Source organism: Aphis gossypii, unplaced genomic scaffold (genome assembly GCF_020184175.1).
Source record: "Aphis gossypii isolate Hap1 unplaced genomic scaffold, ASM2018417v2 Contig00334_ERROPOS140289, whole genome shotgun sequence".
Taxonomy (NCBI): Eukaryota; Metazoa; Arthropoda; class Insecta; order Hemiptera; family Aphididae; genus Aphis; species Aphis gossypii.
This window is the reverse complement of record NW_026083071.1, coordinates 61,324-85,952: the sequence shown is the minus strand read 5'-3', so window position 1 is coordinate 85,952 and position 24,629 is coordinate 61,324. Positions and strand designations below refer to the sequence as shown.

The 24,629-nt window shown below is 31.7% G+C and overlaps 1 protein-coding gene and 1 pseudogene across 1 annotated transcript; one reads left to right on the top strand and one right to left on the bottom strand.

Moving 5' to 3' along the window:
• Positions 1 to 2,821: 2,821 nt before the first annotated feature.
• LOC126553814 (KRAB-A domain-containing protein 2-like) lies at positions 2,822 to 6,788 on the top strand. Its single transcript, XM_050208927.1, has 5 exons — positions 2,822 to 2,955; positions 5,228 to 5,534; positions 5,627 to 5,981; positions 6,165 to 6,418; positions 6,492 to 6,788. Exons 1-5 carry the CDS (start codon positions 2,822 to 2,824, stop codon positions 6,786 to 6,788), a joined length of 1,347 nt encoding a protein of 448 aa, XP_050064884.1.
• Positions 6,789 to 13,001: 6,213 nt separating this feature from the next.
• On the bottom strand, positions 13,002 to 16,064 carry LOC126553813 (uncharacterized; annotated as a pseudogene).
• Positions 16,065 to 24,629: the final 8,565 nt, after the last annotated feature.

Genomic DNA, 24,629 nt, shown 5'->3' with positions numbered 1-24,629 from the left:
ACAGGATGACAACATCAACGAACATCGCATTATTGTGAGTGAATATTTAATTAAATTATTACACAGATATATGTTACAAAAGTATAAAACCTAAGAAGTATCATTCAAGTAACTGAATATATTTAAGTAGATCGTAAAAAAACTATTTAGGAAATTTTTTTTTTGATTATTAAAGGGTAATTAATTTATTTGAATTATTATTGAGATTATTATTGAGGGCATATTGTTGAACTATGGAGATTATTATTGAGAATTATTTAAGGGCATATGTATATTATTGAGTTATATTATTTTAGTTGATTGTAAAACGTATCAAATGAGTGTGAAAGCAATTTATGGAGAACACAGGTACATCTCCTTTGGAAGTAGCTAATCCATCGAATAAGACGTTTTTAGAAACTCCAGATTTGAGTTTAGAAGTATTAAATAAAACCCAACAGTTGATTGATTTGGGAAGCCCTAGTAAAAGCCCTAGCCCTAGTAAAAACCCTAGCCCTACTGAAAGCCCGAAAGAACGCCCTAGTCTATTTAGAAGCCCAAGTGAATGCCAGAGCGCGAAAATAAAACACAGCTTAGCGAGAAGTTTACGTTTAGACAATAAAAAGGTTACACGTAGCAAGGTTACGGACGATTTTGAACACACTGAGTTAACGTTCGGGGGAAAACCGCGGGTAAAGAAAATGGTTACCATAAAATTAGAGGAAGCATTTAAGCTTATACCTATGTGTACGGGAGAAGACGATATCTATCCGTTCATAAATGCATGTGATATGGCAGTAAATTTGGTTGAAGAAAAATGCGCACCGACTTTAGTTAAATATATAACAACTAGGTTATCTGGTAGAGCATTAGAAATGATAAAATATAAAAATGTTACTAAATGGGTAAATGGCTAAATGGATTAAGAGTTATTTGATGGATGCTTTTGAAGATACGACAACCGCTTCAAGTTTGCAGATACAATTAAATTCCATTAAAATGCGTCATGATGAGGACGTCAATGATTATTTCCATAGAGTAAAAAAATTGTATTATAAATTATGTACTGCGTGTACACTTAATAAAGAGGAATCAGAAGCAAAAGTAATTCACGAAACTTTAAAAGAACAAACACTGAATATTTTTATAAAAGGATTAATAAGTCCTATAAGAACAATTGTAAAGGCACGAAATCCTAAGACATTAGAGGTAGCTAAGCAATTGGCAAAAACAGAAGAAGTAGAATATAATTCAGAAAGAGAAAATAATAGATACAGGAACGATTTTAATAAAGGCAATTATAATGCTTCACGACTAAATAATAATAATTTTCAACGTACAAATAATACAGGAAATTATAACACGAATAATCATATCAGTAATTTTCAATCAGATAATATATACCAAGGAGGTTGATCAAATATAGAATACCTGTAATAAAGTGAAAACAATAGTACAGGACTTAACGATAAGTTAGTAATAAATAAAAATAATAAATAATAGAATAGAATATAATTAGGAAATAGGTTAATAAAAATTTTGGAAATATGGTTTTATTCGAAAGTAATGTAAAAGAAACTATAGGTACACTTTTAGAAGCATTAAAAGAGTATTATATAATGACAAAAATTAAAAAACAATATAATTTAACATTAGGAATAAAATATGAAATAAAACGTAAGTTAGGAATTAATTTTTTTTACCGATTAGTAAAGTAATAGGTAATTCACCGTATGTAATACAGAGCAATCTTTATATTATTTCTATTAACATAAAAAAAAATAGTAATTGTCAGAAGTCAACATACGAAAATATATTATAAGGCGTTATTGAACTAAAACAGTTTCACGATTCTAAACTAGGGGGTCATTTAGGTGTTAATAAAAGTATTAAATGCATACAGAAGCAATTTAGATGGAAATGTATGAAAGATGATGTTAAAAATTACGTAAGAAATTGTACATTGTGTCAAGTAAATAAAATTTCAAATCGGCATGTAAAACAACCATAGGCTAGGTTAGCCATACATCAACAAGTACAAAACCATTTGAAAAAATATCTTTAGATATTGTAGGTCCATTACCAACAACCTTGTCTAGTAATAATTATATTTTAACAATGCAAGATGACTTATCTAAATACACGCTAGGAGTACCAATACCTAATCATCAGGCAAACACGGTCGCGGAAGCTTTTGTTATACATTTCGTGTGTGTACATGGAATACCGGGAACGATATTGACAGATCAGGGAACGGATTTCTTTAGCAAAACATTTACGGAAGTTTGCAAATTGTTAAAAATAAATAAGGTTAATACTAGTCCTTTTAGACCACAAACAAATGGAGGTCTCGAAAGATCACATAGAACTTTGGCCGAGTACTTAAGACATTATATGGAAAATAATTTAAATAATTGAGATCATTTGTTACCATATGCATTTTTTGTATATGTTACCGGCAATGTGTTGAATCCGGTATTATATAGAAATCCTAGGTATTCCATAGAATGCCAAAATCAGCAGGAATTCTATAAAATATAATACAATAACTAAGTATTCTATATACTACCTAAACTCAAGCAGGTAAAGTATATAAAATTAATATAAACCTTAGATTTTTACCAAGTGTAATCAATCAATGATGCTCGTAAATGTTTATCTTGACGATTATGATTTTATCGTATACAACACCTGTATGATATATTATCGTGATTATTAACTAATGATATATTTATATTATTATCTTGTTAGTGTATATGGAAAAATCCAATATACGTCTTTTAAAATATTATTTCTTTTAAATCTTGTAAAAGTGTTTATCGAGTCAAGGTACAGTGTAAAAATGTCCGAACGTTTTTATATTGAACTAAAGAAAAGTCGAAAAAAGTCGAAAAATACTGTTAATTTATCAAATGAAAAATATCAACAAATATTGAATGAACTACTGCTGCCTAAAGATGGTAAAAAAAAAAGCATGTGAGTGCGCCTTTGTACTCACGAATGATGTGTAAACATCTTAGCTGTAATACGACTTTGATTGGGGAATATAATGTCATGGTTTGAGTGGGAATTTGTATATTTCTTCAATATCTCTTATACATGTAATTATTTTTTTATGGTAGCTGAAATAAGATACATAAATTTCTGATTTTCTAACATTTAAAAATCGCGAGAATACACCGTCTAGTGTAGTTTTGTAGTTTTGTACGGTCCATAATTAATATTTAATATGAACTTGTCACAACTCACAGATAGACTACTGTGTGTGGTGTGAAACTGCGTTAACGACTGAATGTCGAGTAAAATAATAATAAATATAATATAATATAATGTGATACATGTGGTGTGAACTGTGTAATAATTTTATATTAAACATAAACACAGTGTCATTATTTCAATAGTAAAAATAACTTGTGAGTTGTGTCAGTAGAAATAATTATCCGTCATCGTCGCACGTCGGCCGTCATCATTGTCGCGGATATACGGGCGACGCGGTCGGCGTCAAAATATAGCATTACGTACGTAGGTACTTACTGTGTATTATAAAACTATAAAAGTATAAAATATAATTCTTGTTTGTAAAATCTAAATTATGTCCTAACCTATTTCTACTTCACTAGATAATTGAAAACCGATAAAAACCCTAATTACCGGTATTTTTTCGGTTTTATATTAGGGTTTCGGTTTTGGTTAGGGTCTTTTAAAAATGTAAAATAAAAGTTACGGTTATTTTCGGTTCTTTAATTTATACAAGGTTTTAGGTTCTGTAACCGGTTTTTTCGGTCCGGCTCAGTCCCTGTGTATTATACAGCTGCAATTTTATGGATAAAAGAAATAATAACATTTTGATTTTTTTAGCATTAACGTTGTTTTAAAAATTAAAAATTATTAATTAAATTAAATTAAAAGTAACCTTTTCAATTGATAAACCACAGTAATGTTTGAGTTACTCAATACCTCGTAATATTGTAATATCTCGTACAGACACCACGACGACGCACAAAACGAGTAGTGTATAATAATATTATTATACGATACAAACACGGTTTCGCGCGTATACGTAAACGAGAATAATAAATAATATTAATAATAATAATGAATCGGTGTTGCCACCCCCACTCCGCCCGTGACGTCCGCCATCGCCCACGCGTATGTTGGGTAGCCTGCGCGAAGACCGCGCGTAATAGCCTCACACCACACACTCAAGCAGTCACATCTACATGACTTACGCCTGACGCTCGATTCCCCAAGAAGGTCGTACTACAAATCGATAGCATAGATGTTTACACATCAAAAAAGTAAACATCGCGTGATTACTAGATGCTTCAAAGGTATTTAATTATTTTTTATGGTTTTTTTTTTAAATTGTATTGTATAAATAATACTTATACCTTTTTTTTCAATATAATTAATATTAAATAATTTTTAGATTTTGAATAGAGTGAGAAATGTATAAATTTTACAATGATGCGTGTTATTTTTTATGTGTCTGTGTACATCATAACCAAGACTAGGATTTTATGCAATAAAAAATTATAAAATAGGCATTTTAATTTTTAAAAGATATATACCGAAATATAGTTACAAAAAATATATTTATTATAATAAGTATATTTATTTCAAGAAATACCATCAGTGATTAATTGATTGGCATATAATACATATAATTGTGATTAAAAATTAAAAATTATTTATTTATTTTTTGCGTGCATTAATTATTATTTTAGCAATAACATTTTTTAATTCTCAATTAATAGTAGAAATATGTGTTTTATATCCTACTACCACATATTTTTTTAAATTTTCAAATATAAACGATCGGTGAACGTACATATTATATTGTACCATAAAATTATATTTATATAAATAAAATTTATTTTTGACCATAAAACCAAGTTATATACTTTGATCAGTTTAATTATTATCGACTTAAATACAATAATTCGATCATACTAAATATACGATTTTAAATATTTGTTATTATTCCAAAAATGAAAGTCGTAAATACTTGAAAATTTCACCAGTTATTTAGATAGGAATCTTCTTTTTATAATTTAATGTTTAAAATATTTCGTTAATTTTAAAGTTATTAATAGGCATTTAAAATATTTAAAATATTGACCAAAATCAAGATTAATTGTAATTTATAAAAATGTTTGTATAAGTAGTTGAAAAATTGAAAATTTATAATTATTATTTTATTATTTTATTTATTTAAAATAAATTATTAATATTGGGATTTTTCTAGATACGACATTTTGGTTGTACAACAAATAAAAAAATTAATTTTTCCGGTAACTGCTGATGACAAAATATTATTTTATGTTAATGAGGATGAACTTTACGAAATTCTAAAAACTACACATGAATCAATTGGTCATGGTAGTCGCGATAGAATGATTTCTGAACATTCAAGAAAATATAAAAATATTACTCGGTGTGACGTAGAGGTTTTTTTACATTTATGTGAACCATGTCAACAGAAACAGAAAGGTGTTAAAAAGGGTGTAGTGGTTAAGCCTATTATTTCACCGGAATTTAATTCTCGATGTCAGGTGGACTCATTGATTTCCAGTCACACCCAGATGGAAAATATAAATTTATATTAGTATACCAAGATCACCTAACAAAATTTATTATTCTTAAGGCACTTGAATATAAACGAGCAGAAAAAGTAGCATTTAACCTCATAGATATTTTTACGCTAATAGGAGCTCCATCGATCTTACAGTCAGATAATGGACATGAATTTTCAAACAATATAGTTTCTAACTTAAAAGATATGTGGTCAGAACTTAAAATTGTTCACGGTAAGCCAAGGCATAGCCATAGTCAGGGCAGTGTCGAAAGAGCAAACCAGGACATCGAAAATATGCTCACAACATGGATGCAAACAGAAAAAACTTCTCAGTGGAGTCAAGGGTTGAAATTCGTCCAGTTAATGAAAAATAGGGCCTTACATTCTGGAATTAAGATGTCACCATATGAGGCATTATTTGGCTGTAAAGTAAAGGTTGGACTTAGCACTTCAAATTTACCGAAAGAAGCAATCGATAATTTAGAAAACGAAGAACAATTATTAGAAATATTTGAAAAATGAACATCAAAATGATAATTCAATACTTCCCGATAAAGACAATAATAAATAAAAGATATAATTCAATTAAATAATGCAAATGCAAAAGTACTTCCATGTGATGATCCAATACATTCCGATAAAGACAATTCAATACAAGACACAATTCAATCAAATAATGCAAATGCCATAGATAACCGAAAAAAGGCTAAACAAAATCTTGAAAATCAAGCCGTTAAAATGAAAACATGGTCAGATAAAAAACTTAAACCGGCAGAAGTAGGCGCTACAGTTAGGGTTCCAGTACCCAATGTGGACAAAGGTCGCGGAGATGCTCGAAATATTTTAGCTGTCGTTATAGAAGTAAACATAAAATAACACATACAGTATAGTAATTAAACCATTTATATTTTATGATCATTTAAATATTTTGCAGGTTACAGTTGATGGGTATTATCAATTAGGAACTAAGGAAGGGCTTTTAAAATCTTTATATTCAAGGTCTCAATTCACAATATGCCAAAAAAATTTAATAGCGATTGAAGAAGTCCCAAGAGAAAATACATTTGCTTTACGTACAATTGCAACTCAACAATCTACAGGAACTGGACAAGGTTTTATAAAATGCACATGCAAGACAAAATGTCAGTCCGAAAAATGTTTATGTGTAAAAAATAATATATTAAGTACATCGAAATGTCATGCATCAACTATATTATGCTGCAATAAATAAAAAATAAACAATAAATAATAATACTTAAACATATTATCTTGATTTAATACATTACCTAACATTGTATTGGTGTTCTATAGAAATCCTAGAAAATTTATAGATTGCCTAGTCATAATATAAAAAACATTCAAATTTAATACATTGCCAAATAGTTCAAGGAATTCTATAAAATGCCTAGGATATTGTTATCTATACAAATATATTGTGAATTGGACTTTTGTCCGTATTAATAAATAAATAAATAAATAAATAAATGTATAGAATGCCTATATTCAATACCTTACCGGTAACATATATAATTCAACGGTACATACATCAACTAATTTTCAACCATACGCGTTAGTGTATGGGCGTACGTTAGAAATACCGATTAAATTAAAATCTGAACCAGAGCCGCAATATAATTATGATGATTATTTATATGATTTGAAACAGAGTATGCAAGTGTCGCATAAATTAGCGAGAGAGAAGTTAATTGAACATAAAGTAAAAAGTAAGGAGCGGTATGGCAAAAATGAGAATCCTGTAAATATACACATGAAAGATTTCGTACTTTTAAAAGATAACGCGCATAAAAACTTAATTCACTATGGTTAAGACCATATGAAGTAATTAAAGTAATAGGAGATGAAAATATAGTTATACAACGTGACCAACGAGACACTACCGTACATAAAAATAATGTAAAACGGTATTATAATGATAAAGCAAATGATTAATTAAATATAAGATTATAGTATTAATGAATAAATTTAAGAAAGATTTGTGAATATAAAAGAATTAAATAAATAGTAATGAATAAACTAGGTATGAATGACGAGTTAGAATGTAAAAAAATAAGGTCGATGTTACGATACATATTTCGTAAGACTAAAATCAAAATTATAGTTTGCACAAATTTAAACTGCAAAAACGTAGAGTGTACGGAAGAAGAGAAAGTAACTATACTAAAATAATTTCATGATCTAAGAATGGATGAAGAATTTACTAAACATAATATATTTAATCATATTATGATAAAAAAAAACAACGATATGAAAATTTAACAAAGCATTTTAAGAATATAAATATTATTATATCCTATGAGTAAGTTTAATTATTCAGTTATTTAATTTGGTATGTGGGTATAACGTAACATTCGTGTGTAATATTAATTAATTATTCACGAATTTATTTTATTATTTTAATTGTATTAATCAAGGTGAAGGAGATTTAAAATATATATATATATATAAATAATATATACTATACTAACATACTTTATATTGTATTCTTAATTAATTTAAATTTTATATAACTAACATTATTATTAAGTTACCAATGTAAAACTGAAATTGTAAGTGTAACTGAGTGTATTTAAGAAAAAATTGTAAAGATTTCTGTCTTTCAGACATAAACCTTTTTTTTTCTGGGGAGATGTTATGGGCTATGAGATATCTATAAGATATCTACGAGATATCAAAGCTAAGTTAGTATGACCATGCCCCGTGTCGAGGGTAATGCGAATGCTACTATGACCATGACACGTGTCGGGATAGTAAGCGCACCAATAATTATAGTGCACTAATGATGCAATTGAGATGTTATTGCACATTCTCAAATTCGTATCCGAATTTGCAACAATAACTGCAAGGACACCTGGTTTCACACAGAAGGCGACAACACGACGTAAACAAGAGACGCACCACAATATATAAGGGAGCCCGAAGACCAGCAACGGCAGATGTACCAAAGCTATCAACAACTGAGCACTTTCACGACACTAAGCCACTTATTTTGTTTGTTACATGTATTTCATTTTTACGCAATAAAGACATATTTCGTTATTGAGTTTAACTTTCGTTCAAAATAACCATCAGGATTTAAATCTGCTACGGTCACGCAACAACACACACACACAATAATACACACCTACACACACCGCAGCAGTACCGCACACTAGCACTCTTTGGTCTTGCTCGGCGACCTCGTCCACTTCCTTAGAGTCGCTATACATACACGCACACCTTTACACAGGTCGGTCGATTTACCCGGTGCAACGACGAAGTATTTGGGTGACCGGGCGTCACGGCCTATTATTGTTCGTACCCGGCCCGAACACAGATACTGATGAATGTTTAGCCTCCCTGCGAGTAGGACACACTTTTTTTTAATACTTTAAGTCTGATTGTTTTAGCAGTTTCATCACCAAATGCAAGTGATGCCCATCTAAGACAACTAGAGCTAAAAAAATTAAATACAGACTGTAATGTTGACATGTTGTAAAGAAGTTAGTTGCAACTTGAGTTGATTTTGCTGCATCACAAATCACTAAGTTAAGGTTATGAGCGCCGCAGAGTACATAATGTGCATTCGACACAATAGAAGATATTCTTTGTTGCACTCCTGAATAAGATCCACTCATAACTGCGGCGCCATCATAACCTTGGCCTCGATAATTTTGGATGTCTAAATTGTATTTTTTTAATACATCATAAATAAGATTTTCATAATCACGTGATCCATGGCTTTTAATTCGAAAAAACCAAAAAAAGATTCGTTTACTTCTAATGATTTTGTTTCGTAGTTTAAAACATTCTTTAAAATGTCCTCGGTCAGTTGGATAATCATTTGTTAAATCCAAATCTATTAATTAAATAAAATATACTTTTAAATTAAAAGGTAATGACTAATGAAGATCAAAATTATTAAACTAGGTACCTAATTAAAAGTTATATCAATATCTAAATACATTTAATATCAATTAAAAACAATTAAATGATTTAATTATTAATATTAATGAATTCATTATAGTTTAAGTATTTACATTTTAATAATTTTGATAATTATAATTTACCCGGTTTATCAATTATATTTGACTCAGTGTAGTCATATGTCACAGAAGATTCCACATCAGTATTTTCAATTGTTGTTTTACTTATTAAATTGTTAGTACAATTATCAGGGGCGTAGCGTACATGTAAGCACTGTAAGCACTGCTTACACTTGAAAAAAAGAAAAAAAAGTTTTCAAATAAAATCAAGTCAAATCATTTTATAAAAGTTATCAGTTATTTTTACGATGTGCGTAACATGTTTGATGGTTGCTTACACAAGAAATGGTACGGGACACCGCGCCACCACTCCCACCGTCGTATACATTATCGATGGCCATAATAATTATTAGCGATTTATTTTCGTATTACTTTATTTATAGTTTATACTCCATGCCGTCGCCGTGTAATGCGGATTGAAACTGCTTACGCGAGCCTACTAAAGAGACATAGACAAAGTGACATTGGAGGGGGGCACGTATTATTACATAGTTGAATAGTTCGTAAGCACTTTTCATAATGCATACGCGACCGTGTATCTGTATAGAACTACGTTTTTTGAAAAAATGGACTCTTCAGTTAATAACGAATGCAATTGTATTATTGAAAAATTACTATTAAAATCGTTTGGATCGAATACTTTTATTGAAAAGCAAAATATTATAAATAACGGGAGACCTACACCAACACTTCAGGATTTAAAATCAAATACTACGTTTACATGCACAGCTAAAACCGATTTAAATCAATTCGTATTGTTTAACTCCCGAAGTTACATGCATGTAAACAACTGTTAATTCGGTTTAATATCAATTCGGTTTACCTAAAACGGTTTAGTTAATTCACATTTGAAATGCGCATTAGAAATAACTACGAGTGTACAAAATGCATGTAAACGGATCAGTGTTAACAACAACCGAATCAGGATTGCGGTTGGTTATTGCGATAAGGTATAATAATAGACGTTATCAATAAATAATTTAAAAATAAAAACCCTTTGGTTTAACCATGGGTTTTATTAATATTCATCATATTATTTCATTATTTTATTCTGTGATAATAAATCGTGATTACTGATTAGTAAATACGAATAGTGAACAGTTGAGACTTGAGAGTTGACATTTGATTGTTGACTGTTAAAGTGTTGAGTTATGTTTATTAAAAATAATTATAATGAATCAAATGAAGAAATCTCGCACTAACTGGCCCGAATCGGTCGTCTTATGTATGCTGGACATATTTAAAGAAAAACATATTTTAAGTCATTTGGATCATTCAAAATACAGAAACTCTGACATATTTAAAACAATTGAAAAGTCTATGGTCGAACGAGGATTAAATTATAGTGTTGATCAAGTAAGTAAATTTTTTTTACTAGGTAAAATATGTATAAAACTAATTATTAAATGACATGACAACTTATGAAAGAACCAAAATAGGCTAATCCGCCCATACATAAGAATTGCTGTCATAATATTATGATAAAATTATAATACTTACAGTATGTGTAATTTAATATACCTTGTAAAATAATTTTAGATCCGTATCAAATGGAAAGCACTGAAGGTAGCTTATAAAAATGTTATCAAGCACAATAGTCGGAGTGGTGTGATAGAATTACTTGCCCTTACTATGACGAACTTGATTCCCTTTTAGGTCATAGACCAGGTACTGGTATCCTTGTAGATGGAATAGATTCAGATATATTAAATGGTAATAAAATATTTTATTTGTCTTGTATATAATTATAAAAAAACATATCTAAATTACAGTCTTGTAAAGATACTTTTAAAATTGTACTTAAATACAGATATAACTAGGAACATCCATTCAGAGAGTATTTAAAAAAACGTTTAAAATATTTTAAGAAAATGTATTTAAGAACAAATACAAATAACAAAGTCAGTTTGCAAAACTAATTTTATAATTACTAATTTAAAATAATGCAATGTTATATTCAATTAGGTATTATTAGAACTTTATTTAACTATTAAATTGTATCTACTTAAATGTATACTAAAAATCAAAATAAATAAAACTAATTATTATCAAAACAAGTCAGACACATGCCAACTAATAAATAATTGTTTTGAGTTTTTTAAGTATTTGAACTTAAAATATTTTTCAAGTACTTTATTTAAAAATTATTTCCTCGAGTATTCCCAATACTATAAAATGTTTTAAATACATTTTTACTAAAGTAATTTACAAGACTGCTAAATTATTTTATTAATATTTACAAAAAAAAGTAATATTGATTAATATCATTAGTTGATAGAGTTGATGAGGATCCAACTAATACTCAAATAATAAGTGATTTTTTCAATGAAATTGAAGCTACACAAGAAAACAATACTGAACCTGTTAACTGTGATACAAAGGAGACATCATTATGTGTAAATATTGAAAACAGTGACTGTTCTGCAGCTTGTCAGAAAGTTTCAAAATTGTTGAATAAAACAAGTAATTTACTTTTAATTAATTCAATTAGTATGCATTGTGTAATGTGTAAACTGTCTTGTATTATAGAGTCTGTTAGATCTGCACCATATGCGAGAGCACTGAAAGGATTTAGCATGGAGTTTATGGAGTCACAGAGGCAACTACAAATAGAATTCTTCGAACAACAGTCAAAATTGAACAATGAATATTTTGAGAAACAAAAGGCATGGGAGAAAAAGTTATGCAGAAAGAAGAAGAAATAGTATGCGATAGAGCATCTAACGAATTTATGATGACAATATTATGCAATTTATGCAATAATATATCAACATTATATACAATATCAAATTAATGCCAATTTATAATACCTCCTAATCTCTATATACACCATGCATATTCCTGCCTATCCATCTACTCATACATCATTTCCTTCAACTTCATCATCTACTCAGCTTCCTACTTCATACACAAATCTTCCTTCAACTTCATCATCTACTCAGCTTCCTACTTCATACACAAATCTTCCTTCAACTTCATCGTCTACTCAGCTTCCTACTTCATACACAAATCTTCCTTCAACTTCATCATCTACTCAGCAGTTGTTTTCGGCTTCATTTCAAACTGAACAAGAGTGAAATTGTTTTTTTTTTGTTTTTAAAAAGTTTATTTAATTTTTTTTGTTAATCAGTACAAACTATTATTTAAAAATGTTTAAGTGTTATTTAAATTTAAAGTCAAGTGATTTCTACTGCGACTGAACAGAATTAATGCTATTATATATTATATAAGTTTAAAAAAGTAAATTGTTTTTTTTTTATAAGTATAAATTGTTATTTAGAATTAATTTTTTTTTTTTTTTTTTTTTTATTTATTATGGCTTCGACATCGAAGGTCTTTAGCCTGCATTAAATTAATATACAAAAATGAACATTATAATTATTACAAGTATTTACATGAGTTTACAATTTGTGACTTATGTTTATATTATGGAAGAATACATTGATTGCGTCCGTATTTTCTTCATTGAGTGCTTGATGGAGTGAGGTGGGGTTTTTGAGGATCTTGCGGGCTTCGGTGTATTTGGTGCAATTTATGATGATGTGTTCAAATGTGAGTATCTCATTGCAAGTATCGCATACTGGGGCTGGTTCTTTTCTTATGAGATAAGCATGAGTTAAATGTGAGTGGCCTATTTTAGCTCGAGTAATATTTACTTCATCTCTTCGTTTAGTGTTAGGAGGGTATTTTAATTTTTTAATGTATAATTTTACATTTCTCAGTTTGTTAGAGAGGGGTAGGTTAGACCAGAATTTTTGCCAATCTTCCATTAATTTATGATGTATAATGTTGTAATTTTCAGATGAGGTAAGTGTGCTTATCTTGTGTGGGGAAGGAGATGTGGTGGCTTCATAGGCTATAGAGTCAGCTTTCTCATTTCCGGGTATCCCAATGTGAGAGGGGACCCACATGAAGCTTGTTGGTCTATTTATTTCAGATACTAGTTTCTGGATATGTTGGACGAGCTCGTTTTTTGAATAGGGGTTAGATAATGATAAGAGGGCACTCAGAGAGTCACTGATGATAATGCTGCACTTTTCCGGGTTTGAAGATGATACAATTTTAATGCTTCATAAATGGCGAAAGTTTCGGCTGTATATATGCTGGTGGAAGGCGGAAGTTGGAAAGATGATTTTCCTGGTTTGTGATGACGGAGAAACCTACACCATTTGTATTTTTGGAGGCATCGGTGTAGATTTGAGTGTATTCCGGGAATTGTTGGTGTATTATTTCCAGAAAACGGTTTCGTATAATTAGATTGTCAGTGTTATGTTTGCAGTATTCAGTCAGTTCGGTGTTGATGATTGGCGACCAGAGCCAGGGAGGATGAGACGGTTGAATTATATTTAATGTTTGTGTTTGGAAGAATAGGTTTTCACTAATAGTTTTAAAGTTTTCAAGTAATGTTCTTCTAGAGGGTGATAGATTATAGGGTAATGGGTTGTGAAGAATAGTTGGAGATGTGATCAGATAGATTTTTAATTTTGGTTACATATTTTAAGATATGTTTTTGGCGTCTGAAGTGAAGGGGAGCTTCTCCTGCGTAATAGAGTATACTGTCAACTGGGCTCGTCCTAAAAGCTCCTATGGCTAAACGTATGCCTTGATTGTGTATGGGTTCTAGGGTATTTAGCACTTTTTTTTTTGCCGATTGTAGATTATATCTCCATAGTCTATTTTGATAGAATGAGGGCTTTGTAGACTGTGATTAGGCTATTTTGTCAGCTCCCCAGTTAATGTTCCCAAGTATTTTTAACGTCTTAATTCTTGATTGGCATTCTGTTTTTAATTTTTTAAGTGAGGTCTCCAGGTGAGTTTGTGGTCAAAGATGAGGCCCAAATTCGGATAGTGTTTGCAAATGGAAGTGTGTGTTCATGAATTTTAATATTGGTAGGGGTTCCTTCTTCTTTTTATTGAAAACGATACACTGTGTTTTTGGTGGAGAGAAGCTGAAACCAGTTTCAGAGGACCACCTGGCAAGAGAATCAAGTGCTTGCTGGAGGAAAAGAGTAGTTGTTATAATTTGCGATCCACTGCAATATATGGTGCAGTCGTCGGCAAAGAGAATGAATTTGGCTGGTTTAGGTAGGTTATTGCATATGTTGTTAGTAGGATATAAATAGCGGTTCTGCTGCCCCCGCGCACCACCCCCCCCGCCCTCGTCTCGTCCCTGTCTCGTCCTTCCCCCCCCCCGCCCCACGTCTCGTCCTTCTACTACGTAATGTCTCGTCCTCCCCCCCCCCCCTACCCGCCCACGTCTCGTCCTTCTACACCATCATGTCTCGTCCTCCCCCTCCCCTACCCGCCCACGTCTCGTCCTTCTACACCATCATGTCTCGTCCTTCCCCCCCCTACCCGCCCACGTCTCGTCCTTCTACTACGTCATGTCTCGTCCTTCCCCCCCCCTACCCGCCCACGTCTCGTCCTTCTACTACGTCATGTCTCGTCCTTCCCCCCTCCCACCACCCCGCCCTCGTCTCGTCCTTCTACTACGTCATGTCTCGTCCTTCTGCCCCGTCGCCGTATGGATCGTCCTCCCCCCACGCACATCTCCACCCTCACCACCACCTGTTGTCATATATATTATTGTACATGGCATATTATTGTACACAGCATATTATTGTACACAGCATATTATTGTACACATATATTTATTTTGGAATTTATACATTTTATTGTGTTCACTTAAAATATTTGCAAAAAATATACAATATTCTGGGATAGAATCGAACCGGTATATGTACAAACTTAACCAAACATATTTTACCCGCTTCGACTCTATCCCATTGAGAGATATTAACAAAACTGATATATTTAAAGAAATATAATATGGGTCATATAAAACTATAGTTGCTCATTTGCAAAGATCTATATAATAACACCACACCTACTAGCGGGTGGCGCCACTAAACATTTTCGAAAATCAGATTTAAAGAAATATAATATGGGTCATATAAAACTATAGATGGTCATTTTCAAAGATGCATATAATAACATGACACCTACTAGCGGGTGGCGTCACTAAACATTTTCGAAAATCAGATTTAAAGAAATATAATATGGGTCATATAAAAACTATAGATGGTCATTTTCAAAGATCCACACCTACTAACGGGTGGCGCCAGTGCCGCGTCACTAAACATTTTCGAAAACCAGATACATTTAAAGAAATATAATATGGGTCACATGAAAACTATAGATGCTCATTTGCAAAGATGTATTAATACACTACACCTACTAGCGGGTGGCGCCACTAAACATTTTCGAAAATCTGACGCCACTAAACATTTTCGAAAATCAGACGCCACTATACATTTTCGAAAACCAGATACATTTAAAGAAATATAATATGGGTCTCAATGATCATTTTTGAAAACTAATATCAAGATCGCATTTTAAGAAAAAGACGGGTATTTTTCAAAGTAAAAAGGCACACACCCTATTAGTGGGGGTGTTAGGTACATTTTACCAAAAGCAAACATAGTTTTCGATTATTCAGTGTTATATTTACCGCGTACAAGGCAGTACAAGATTTCTTCAGCTAACGAAAAATTCAACAAGTCCAAGCCGTTAAACGTAAGTATTTGGTTTTACAATAATAATTAAAATATTTTATAAGTATACATAATCTAATTCTTAGATGACGAACAACTACAATGAATTCGATATTGAAGAAATAATTAAAGAATCGCCGATATTCCCGTCATCAATGGTAAATGTTCCATATAGTCCCATAGTAAGTTATTTTTTTAAAAATTATTTTTTTGAAATTAAATGAATTGTTATTATTTAGACTCTATCGGAAGCTTTTTCCCCTGATATGTTCCCGTCATCAATGATAGAGAGCATAACTGCTCTATATAGTGCAATAGTAAGTTATTAATTTTAAAAAGAAATAAAAATTATTTTTTGAAATTAAATTAATTGTTATTATTTAGACTCCACCGGAAGCTTTTTCCCCTGATATGTTCCCGTCATCAATGGTAAATGTTCCATATAGTGCAATAGTAAGTTATTAATTTTAAAAATTTTTTTTTTTTGAAATTAAATTAATTGTTATTATTTAGACTCCACCGGAAGCTTTTTCCCCTGACATGTTCCCGTCATCAATGGTAAATGTTCCATATAGTGCAATAGTAAGTTATTAATTTTAAAAATTTTTTTTTTTTGAAATTAAATTAATTGTTATTATTTAGACTCCACCGGAAGCTTTTTCCCCTGATATGTTCCCGTCATCAATGGTAAATGTTCCATATAGTGCAATAGTAAGTTATTAATTTTAAAAATTATTTTTTTGAAATTAAATTAATTGTTATTATTTAGACTCCACCGGAAGCTTTTTCACCTGTCATGTCCCCATCGCCAAGCATGTTACACATGCTTCCGTTGAAGACTCCTCGCGAGTTTCACAATTTGATTATCGGGGTTATCAAACAATGCGAGAACAAGTCTTCTTCCTGGGGTGACGATGAGGACGAAAATCACGCGCTGAATATGGCTATGGAGCGGTATGAAAATACCATCACCGCCGCTTCCGATGACGACTGGGGGGGTAACGAAGAAGAAAATGTGGAATTAAATAATCTTATGGATATTTATGGTATTTAGGAATATACACATTTTTTTCATTTATATAATTGACTTATTATTTTAACTTAGTATTTAAATATTTCAAACATTCTGGTTAAAATAGTATATGAAAACGGTTCTCTACGAATATAAACCTTGCCATTTATTGTTACAATGGGTAATGTATTATGCGATCGCCATATAATGCAGGTGTTTTTAGGTCGTCCCATAAGACGATGGTCATTGTCAAGGACACGCACCCTGTTCGCCACGCCTATTGCGGGTGAGTATGGTCCCACCCTATAACATATTGGCTGAGATAAACAAATAAGATTTTAGTAAAAATACGGATTTACCCCCTCCCCCACCAAAAAAAAAAAAACACTGAGATTTCTGGACACTTGCTCTGTTGTCCACCATTGCAGGATCATTATGCCACAGTTCTTTGTACGAACACCTCGCCTTTGGTACACTTCTGCTCTTCGTTATTACATTTTATAAGTGTTTTATTTTTTAACGTTATATATTTCATCATGCATAAATGCCAGCAGTGTGCCTCGGTTTTTAAGTTAAAAAAAAGTTTAGATAGACATGAAAAATTACATACTGGTATACTTTACCGATGCACAGTATGTGCAAAAACATTCAAAGACGAATCCAACTTGAGGAGACATTTGAAAAAAGTTCACGGTATTTATACAATTTTTTTTTTTTTATTTTCTATACTTTCAATATTAATTTATCTGTAATATTTTTCTAAGCTATCCTTCACGCACCCGCTACATTGAGTCCTCAACGAGAGAGTGTTATTAAGTATGCACCTCGTATTAACCGACCTGCTGTTCCAACCGACAGTTCAAACATAATGTCAGATGATGACATTTGTATGGCTGCCATGGCCAACTTTGAACAAGAACAGGAGGATCGAGAATACTGTATTGAAATTGCACCCGCAAATTTTGTTCCTGATATTCAGGCTGGTTGTTCAAACATAATGTCTGATGACGACATTTGTATGGCAGCCATGGAAAATTTTGAAAAAGAAGTGCAGAACGTTAATAAAGGTTAGTGTTATTTATTACGATCGAATTAATTAGATTTTTTTTTTTTTTTTAAAAAAAGACTGCGATTTTATTTGTCCGCCTTGGATTAACAATTTTTTTTTTTTTAAATTTAAGATTCTTATACTACCGGTGTTAATGGTAAACGCGTTTCCACCTCCAACACCTCATCCGCTGTTAGGTCAAAAAAAAAGCGTATAAATTTTGTACAATCCCCCGGTTTTGTAGAAATCTCAGCCTCTAAAGCCCGAACAGTTGTGTGGTACTATGCTAAAAATACGGGGGGTATCCAAAATTATACTGACTTTCTCCGCTCTCTCGAATCCGAATTAAAGCAGTTGTTAAAAACACGAGTACAGGAGCATCCTATTAAGTTCAATTTAAAGCTTGAGGCCAGCTATAGTATTCCATCAGTGCCTAATTCAATGGAGAATAGGGCATTTAAAACATCTGCGGTCGAGATTTTTGTAGAGAGCGATATTTCGACAATAATACAGGGGGCGTATGATAAATTGTTAAGTGAAAACGAAACATACGCAAGTAGAGGGAGCGGGTTTACATTAGAAAGCATAGACGGGTTAATGTTGACTATATATAAATATATGCCGATGGGAGGATCGTCATACATACAGTTGCCTGCGTTTATTGATAGGAAACGGGCCACTATTAACCCTCAAAATGTAGACCAGCAATGTTTCAAGTGGGCGATTCTCGCGAGATATGTAACGGGGCCGGTGGCATGTCGTGTCGGTGACAATTATAGACAACATGAAGGCAAGTATAATTTCGAAGGCATTTCCTTTCCAACGCCTTTATCTGATATAAAAAAATTCGAAAAAAATAATACACGCGTGTCCATAAATGTTTACGGCCTTGAAAAAAATTTATTCCGACAAAAAAATATCCGACTTACAATGTATACCCAATTCGTGTAGTTGATGAGGAGAAGTCGGACCATTTTGACTTGCTTTTTACAACGAGTGATGACAACTCGCACTACACGTATATAACTAGTTTGTCGCGACTCGTACGGTCGCAAAAAACTAGATATGAACATTCGGTATATTTTTGTAAGCGATGTTTTTGTACTTTTGATAATAGACTACTAAAGTTCAAGTCTAATGGACGTGAGGCGTTGGAAGAGCACAAATTATTCTGTGGGGTACATAAGCCTATTTTTCCGGAAATGCCAAAAGAGGGGGAATGTACAAATTTTAAAAAATGGAAAAATACCGTTAGACAACCATTTGTTATTTACGCTGATTTCGAGGCCTTATTAGTGAAAACGGACGAGGTAAAGGGTGGAAATACAAAAATTATTCAGAAACATGAGGCGATGAGCTACGGATTTTTGGTTAAGGCAAGCGATGACGTGCCGACGGAGCTCATCGAAGAATATGAAATACCTACAGTGCCGGTAGTATACAGAGGCGATGAACAACATGAGGACGTAGCAAAATGTTTTGTTGAGGCTATAGTTGCGGTCAGTTGGAAAATTGAAAAGTTAATGAAAACTAACATTCCTTTGACCATGACCGCAGAGGAAGAAAAAACACATCAAGAGTGTAATACGTGTAATTTGTGTAAATGTATTTTAGTCAGTGGCGAAAAAGTTAGAGATCATAATCATCTGAACGGCAAATTTAGGCAAACTTTGTGTTCAAAGTGTAACTTAGAGTTACAACAGCCTAAATTTGTACCGGTATTTTTTCATAATCTTTCCAACTATGACTCGCATTTCATAGTCACTGAACTTGGATTTGATACTGAAAGCATATCCGTTATTCCGAATAGTGAAGAGAAATTTATATCTTTTACAAAACATATAAGTAGTAAGTTCACTATTCGGTTTATCGATACGTTCAGATTTATGGCGTCTAGTTTATCGTCTCTGGCTGAAAACTTAATTACACAAAATTTCGAAAACTTCCGTGAGACAGCTAAACATTTTGTCCGCGAAGATATGCCTCTTGTTACTCGGAAAGGTGTTTACCCGTACGAGTACACAGATAGTTGGGACAAGTTGGATGAGTCATGTTTACCGGGGGAGGATGATTTTTATAGTACACTAACCGAGTCGGGGATTAATGAGGAAGATTTCAAGCACGCGAAGGCGGTCTGGGACAACTTCAAGTGCAAGACGTTGGGCGAGTACAGCGATTTATATTTAAAAATCGATGTTTTGTTGCTGGCCGACGTTTTTGAAAACTTCCGTGACGTTTGCATGTCCACGTATAATTTGGACGCAGCCCACTATTACACAGCACCAGGCCTGAGCTTTGACGCGATGTTAAAGTATACAGGTCAAAAATTAGAACTTTTGTCTGATTACGATATGTTGCTGATGTTTGAGAATGGTCAGTACATCAATATTATTTTTGTAAAAAATGTTTTTATAATAATTTATATAATTAATTTTTAGGTATTCGTGGTGGTCTGGTTCAAGCGAGCATGCGATATGCAAAAGCCAATAATTTAAAGTCCCCGAATTATGACGAAACGAAGGAGAAATCTTGGTTGGTGTATCAAGATTGTAAGTATAATTTTATATACATTTTTATACATTTTTTTAACAATTTTTTAAACTTTAATAGGTAACAACTTGTACGGTTATGCAATGTCGGAGTACATGCCGTATGGTAATTTTAACTGGGTTGAGCCAAATTTAGACGGTTTGAGCGATTTAACTCCCAAATCGGCTAGAGGCCGTGTATACGAAGTAGATATATCATACCCGAAACACTTGCACGATAAGCATAATGATCTGCCATTCCTACCACAAAATAGTATACCACAAGGCTCAAAAGTGCGGAAACTTATGGCGACGTTTGAGCCTAAGGTAAACTATATTGTGCATTATAGGAATCTGCAGCAGGCAATCGATAACGGGTTGATAGTTGAAAAGGTAAACATTTAATTTTACTTTATTTTAAAATAAATGTTTTAACTTTTAACTTTTTTTTTTATAGGTACATAGAGTCTTGGAGTTTAGCCAGTCGGATTGGCTGGCTAAGTATATTCAGTTAAATACCAATATGAGAAAGAAGGCCAGAAATGATTTCGAAAAAGATTTTTTCAAGCTCATGAATAATGCTATTTTTGGTAACTACTGTTAAACTTTTTTCAACTTTTTTTTCAACTTTTTTTTTTTTTTACAGGGAAAACGATGCAATCTAAACGCAAGGAAATAAAAATGGAGTTGGTATCATGCGAGCGCCGACTCCAAAAACTGATAAATAAAACTACATTTAAACATTGTACAAGATATAGCGATACCCTTAGCGCTGTTACTTTAGCAAATAAAATAATCAAATTTGATAAACCTATATATATAGGTAAAAATTTACTTTATATTTTATATTTTATATTTTATATTATACATTGATCAATAAATTTTTTATTTTTATTTTCTATAGGATTCGCGGTATTGGACATTAGCAAAACTTTGATGTATGATTATCATTATAATGTGATGCAGAAGCACTATGGTGAAGACATTACGCTTATGTATACTGACACAGGTAAATGTATATTAAAACTATTCTCTTGTGTATTTATTAATTAATATCATTATTACAGATTCACTAGTGTATCACATTATGACTGATGATTTTTACTCTGACTTGTTGGAAAATCCAAACTTGATGGATAGGTTAGACACGGCAGACTTGCCATCTAACCATCCGTGCTATACAACAGCACGTAAAAAGGTGCCAGGTTTTTTTTCTGACGAGTCAAAGGGTGATATTATATCAGAGTTTTGTGCGTTGAGGGCGAAATCTTATGCCTATAAGATTCACTCATCAAATACGTCCGATACTGCAGGAAGGGAGAGTATTAAAGCTAAGGGGGTCCGACGTCATGTTTTTAAGAATCACATGACTTTAGAGGACCACAGAAAATGTGTCTATTAGATCATTTAAGCACAAGCTGTTGACAATCAAAACAAATAAATTGACGTACAACAGTTATAATGATGATAAGCGGGTTGTGCTAGATGATAAAATAAACACACTAGCTCATGGACACTATTGTATAGAGTAAGTTATCATAATTATATTTAAAAATAATTTTACTAATTTTACTTATAATTTTATAGAAATGATGAATCTGAGTATTGGCCTGGACTCGATTTGCTGTTGTATCCTGATGGACAGTCATGGACAGATTCAGATAAAGAATTATATAAATTGCTTGTACAATGTTTAAAGGAATAGTTATACCCTCCATTTTTGTAAACTGTTTATTTATAAAACCATGTTATTTGTTTGATGTATAATGTATATATATAATTAATTATGTTGTAGTATGTTTCGGATAAAATGAATGTAAATATAAAACAATGTTAAAATGTAAATATTATTATATTTGTTAAAAAATTATGTTAAAAAAATAAAATGTTAAAATATTATGTTAAAAAAATTATGTTACAATAATAAAATGTTAAAATATTATGTTACAATAATAAGTGTTAAAATATAATATTTTTATGTTCACTCCTTAGGTTTCTTAATTTCAGCCATATTTTCTGCATCATTTTCTACAAGGTCAGATATTTGAGATTTCATGTAGTCCACATTATCTTCGAGATCAGATACTTTAAATTTTAAATTTTCGGTTAATTGTTCGATATTTGATAATTTTAGTTCAATAATCTTAGTGTTATTTTCAAGTTGACTCATTTTTTGATTTAATTCAAATCTAATTATTTTTATAGAGTCATCGAGTTTAGAAATAGTTTTTTTAGTTTCACCAGCTTGTGAACTACCAAACACATTCATGACTAAAATTATTTTTAAAAAGTATATTATGTAAAAAAAAAAATTAATTTTTCTTAATATAATTTTCTTCGATGATTTTCAAACGAGTGTTTAAATCTGAAATATATGATCCATGATTCGGTAAAGAATTTTCATCAAATATACCCGTTATGCGTTTTATTTCGGCATTTACACTGTCTATAGAAGAAAGTATAAAAGAAATTGATGTATTTGTTTCTATATAATTATTAAACAGCTCCGACATGCGATTTTCCAGCGATAGCAGATGAGCAATATTAATTTTTATGTTACGAATTTCTTTCTGCTGCTGATTATTTATTTCATTTTGTAATGTTTTATTACTTGACTGAATATCTGATATAATTTTTTTAGTTTCACCAGCTTGAGAACCTCCAAACACGTTCATAGCTACAATACGACTGACACTATATTTTAACATCACGTGTATTTATCCAACTATTATGTGTGTTATCAAATCCAAGCCACTTGACAAGCATTTTATTTTGTTTTTTTCGTATAATTTTTTCGATCAGATATTCGTTCGGGTGTTCGGTTTTATGTATTTCCGCCGAGTAAAAACAACCGGCAATCGGTTTACCCGTATAATCTTGTAACTGATAAGTGACAGGTAATGTTTTATTTATTTTAATAATTTCAAATATTTCAGTTGACCAGTTGGGCAAATAACCTTTTGTAAACACACCTTTTTGTGTACTGATACGAACGTTATCACCAACTTTGATTTAATTTTTTCATTATTAATTTCACGTTGTTTTATAGTCACTGACGCAGGATTTAAATCTGCTTGCACTGGTGTCATTCCTATAGTTCTGTGTTTTGAATTATTATATTCATTAAGCAGTTTTGGTAAAATTGAAATCCATTCATGTGAGCCACGTGCCGTAAACTCTCTAAACATTTTTTCTTTTAGTGTACGATTAAATCGTTCAACAATACATGCTTTCATGATGCTAAATGTAGAATATTTGTGTATGTTATATTTGGCCATCAGATTATCGAAATTAGTGTTGTAAAATTCTTTTCCGTTATCGAGTTGTAAAAGTTTCGGTGCTCTATCTATTAATATTTTAGACATTGCGTTTGTGACTTCTTTCCCAGTTTTCGATTTTAATGCTATAGCCCACGCAAATTTAGTAAAACAATCTATAACGCATAAAATATACTTGTAACCTTTATTTTTCTTTGAATACGGTATCATTTCCACCAAGTCAGCCTGCCATAAATCATTTTTTCCATGTACGTTAACTCTGCGTCTAACGAAATTTTTCCGTGACGGTTTGTGTAGTTCAATAGCGATTTCACGTTTAGACATTAGGTATTCGTTTTATTATCCCAGCTTCATATAATTCTTCAAAAATCGATATTATTTCATTGGAGACACCTGTATTACCAGCAGCTTTCGAAGCTAAAAGTAATCTTAGCCGGTCGACTAACTCATTCGGATTATCCCAATACACTAAGTTATTTTTTTGTAATTTCATAGATAGATGACCGCCAGAGGGGAATAATTTACGTATTATATCCTTATATTTAGAACCAGTTTTTTTGATTTTTTTACTTTTTAAAGTCAAATGTGCCGATGTTTGTATTAATATAG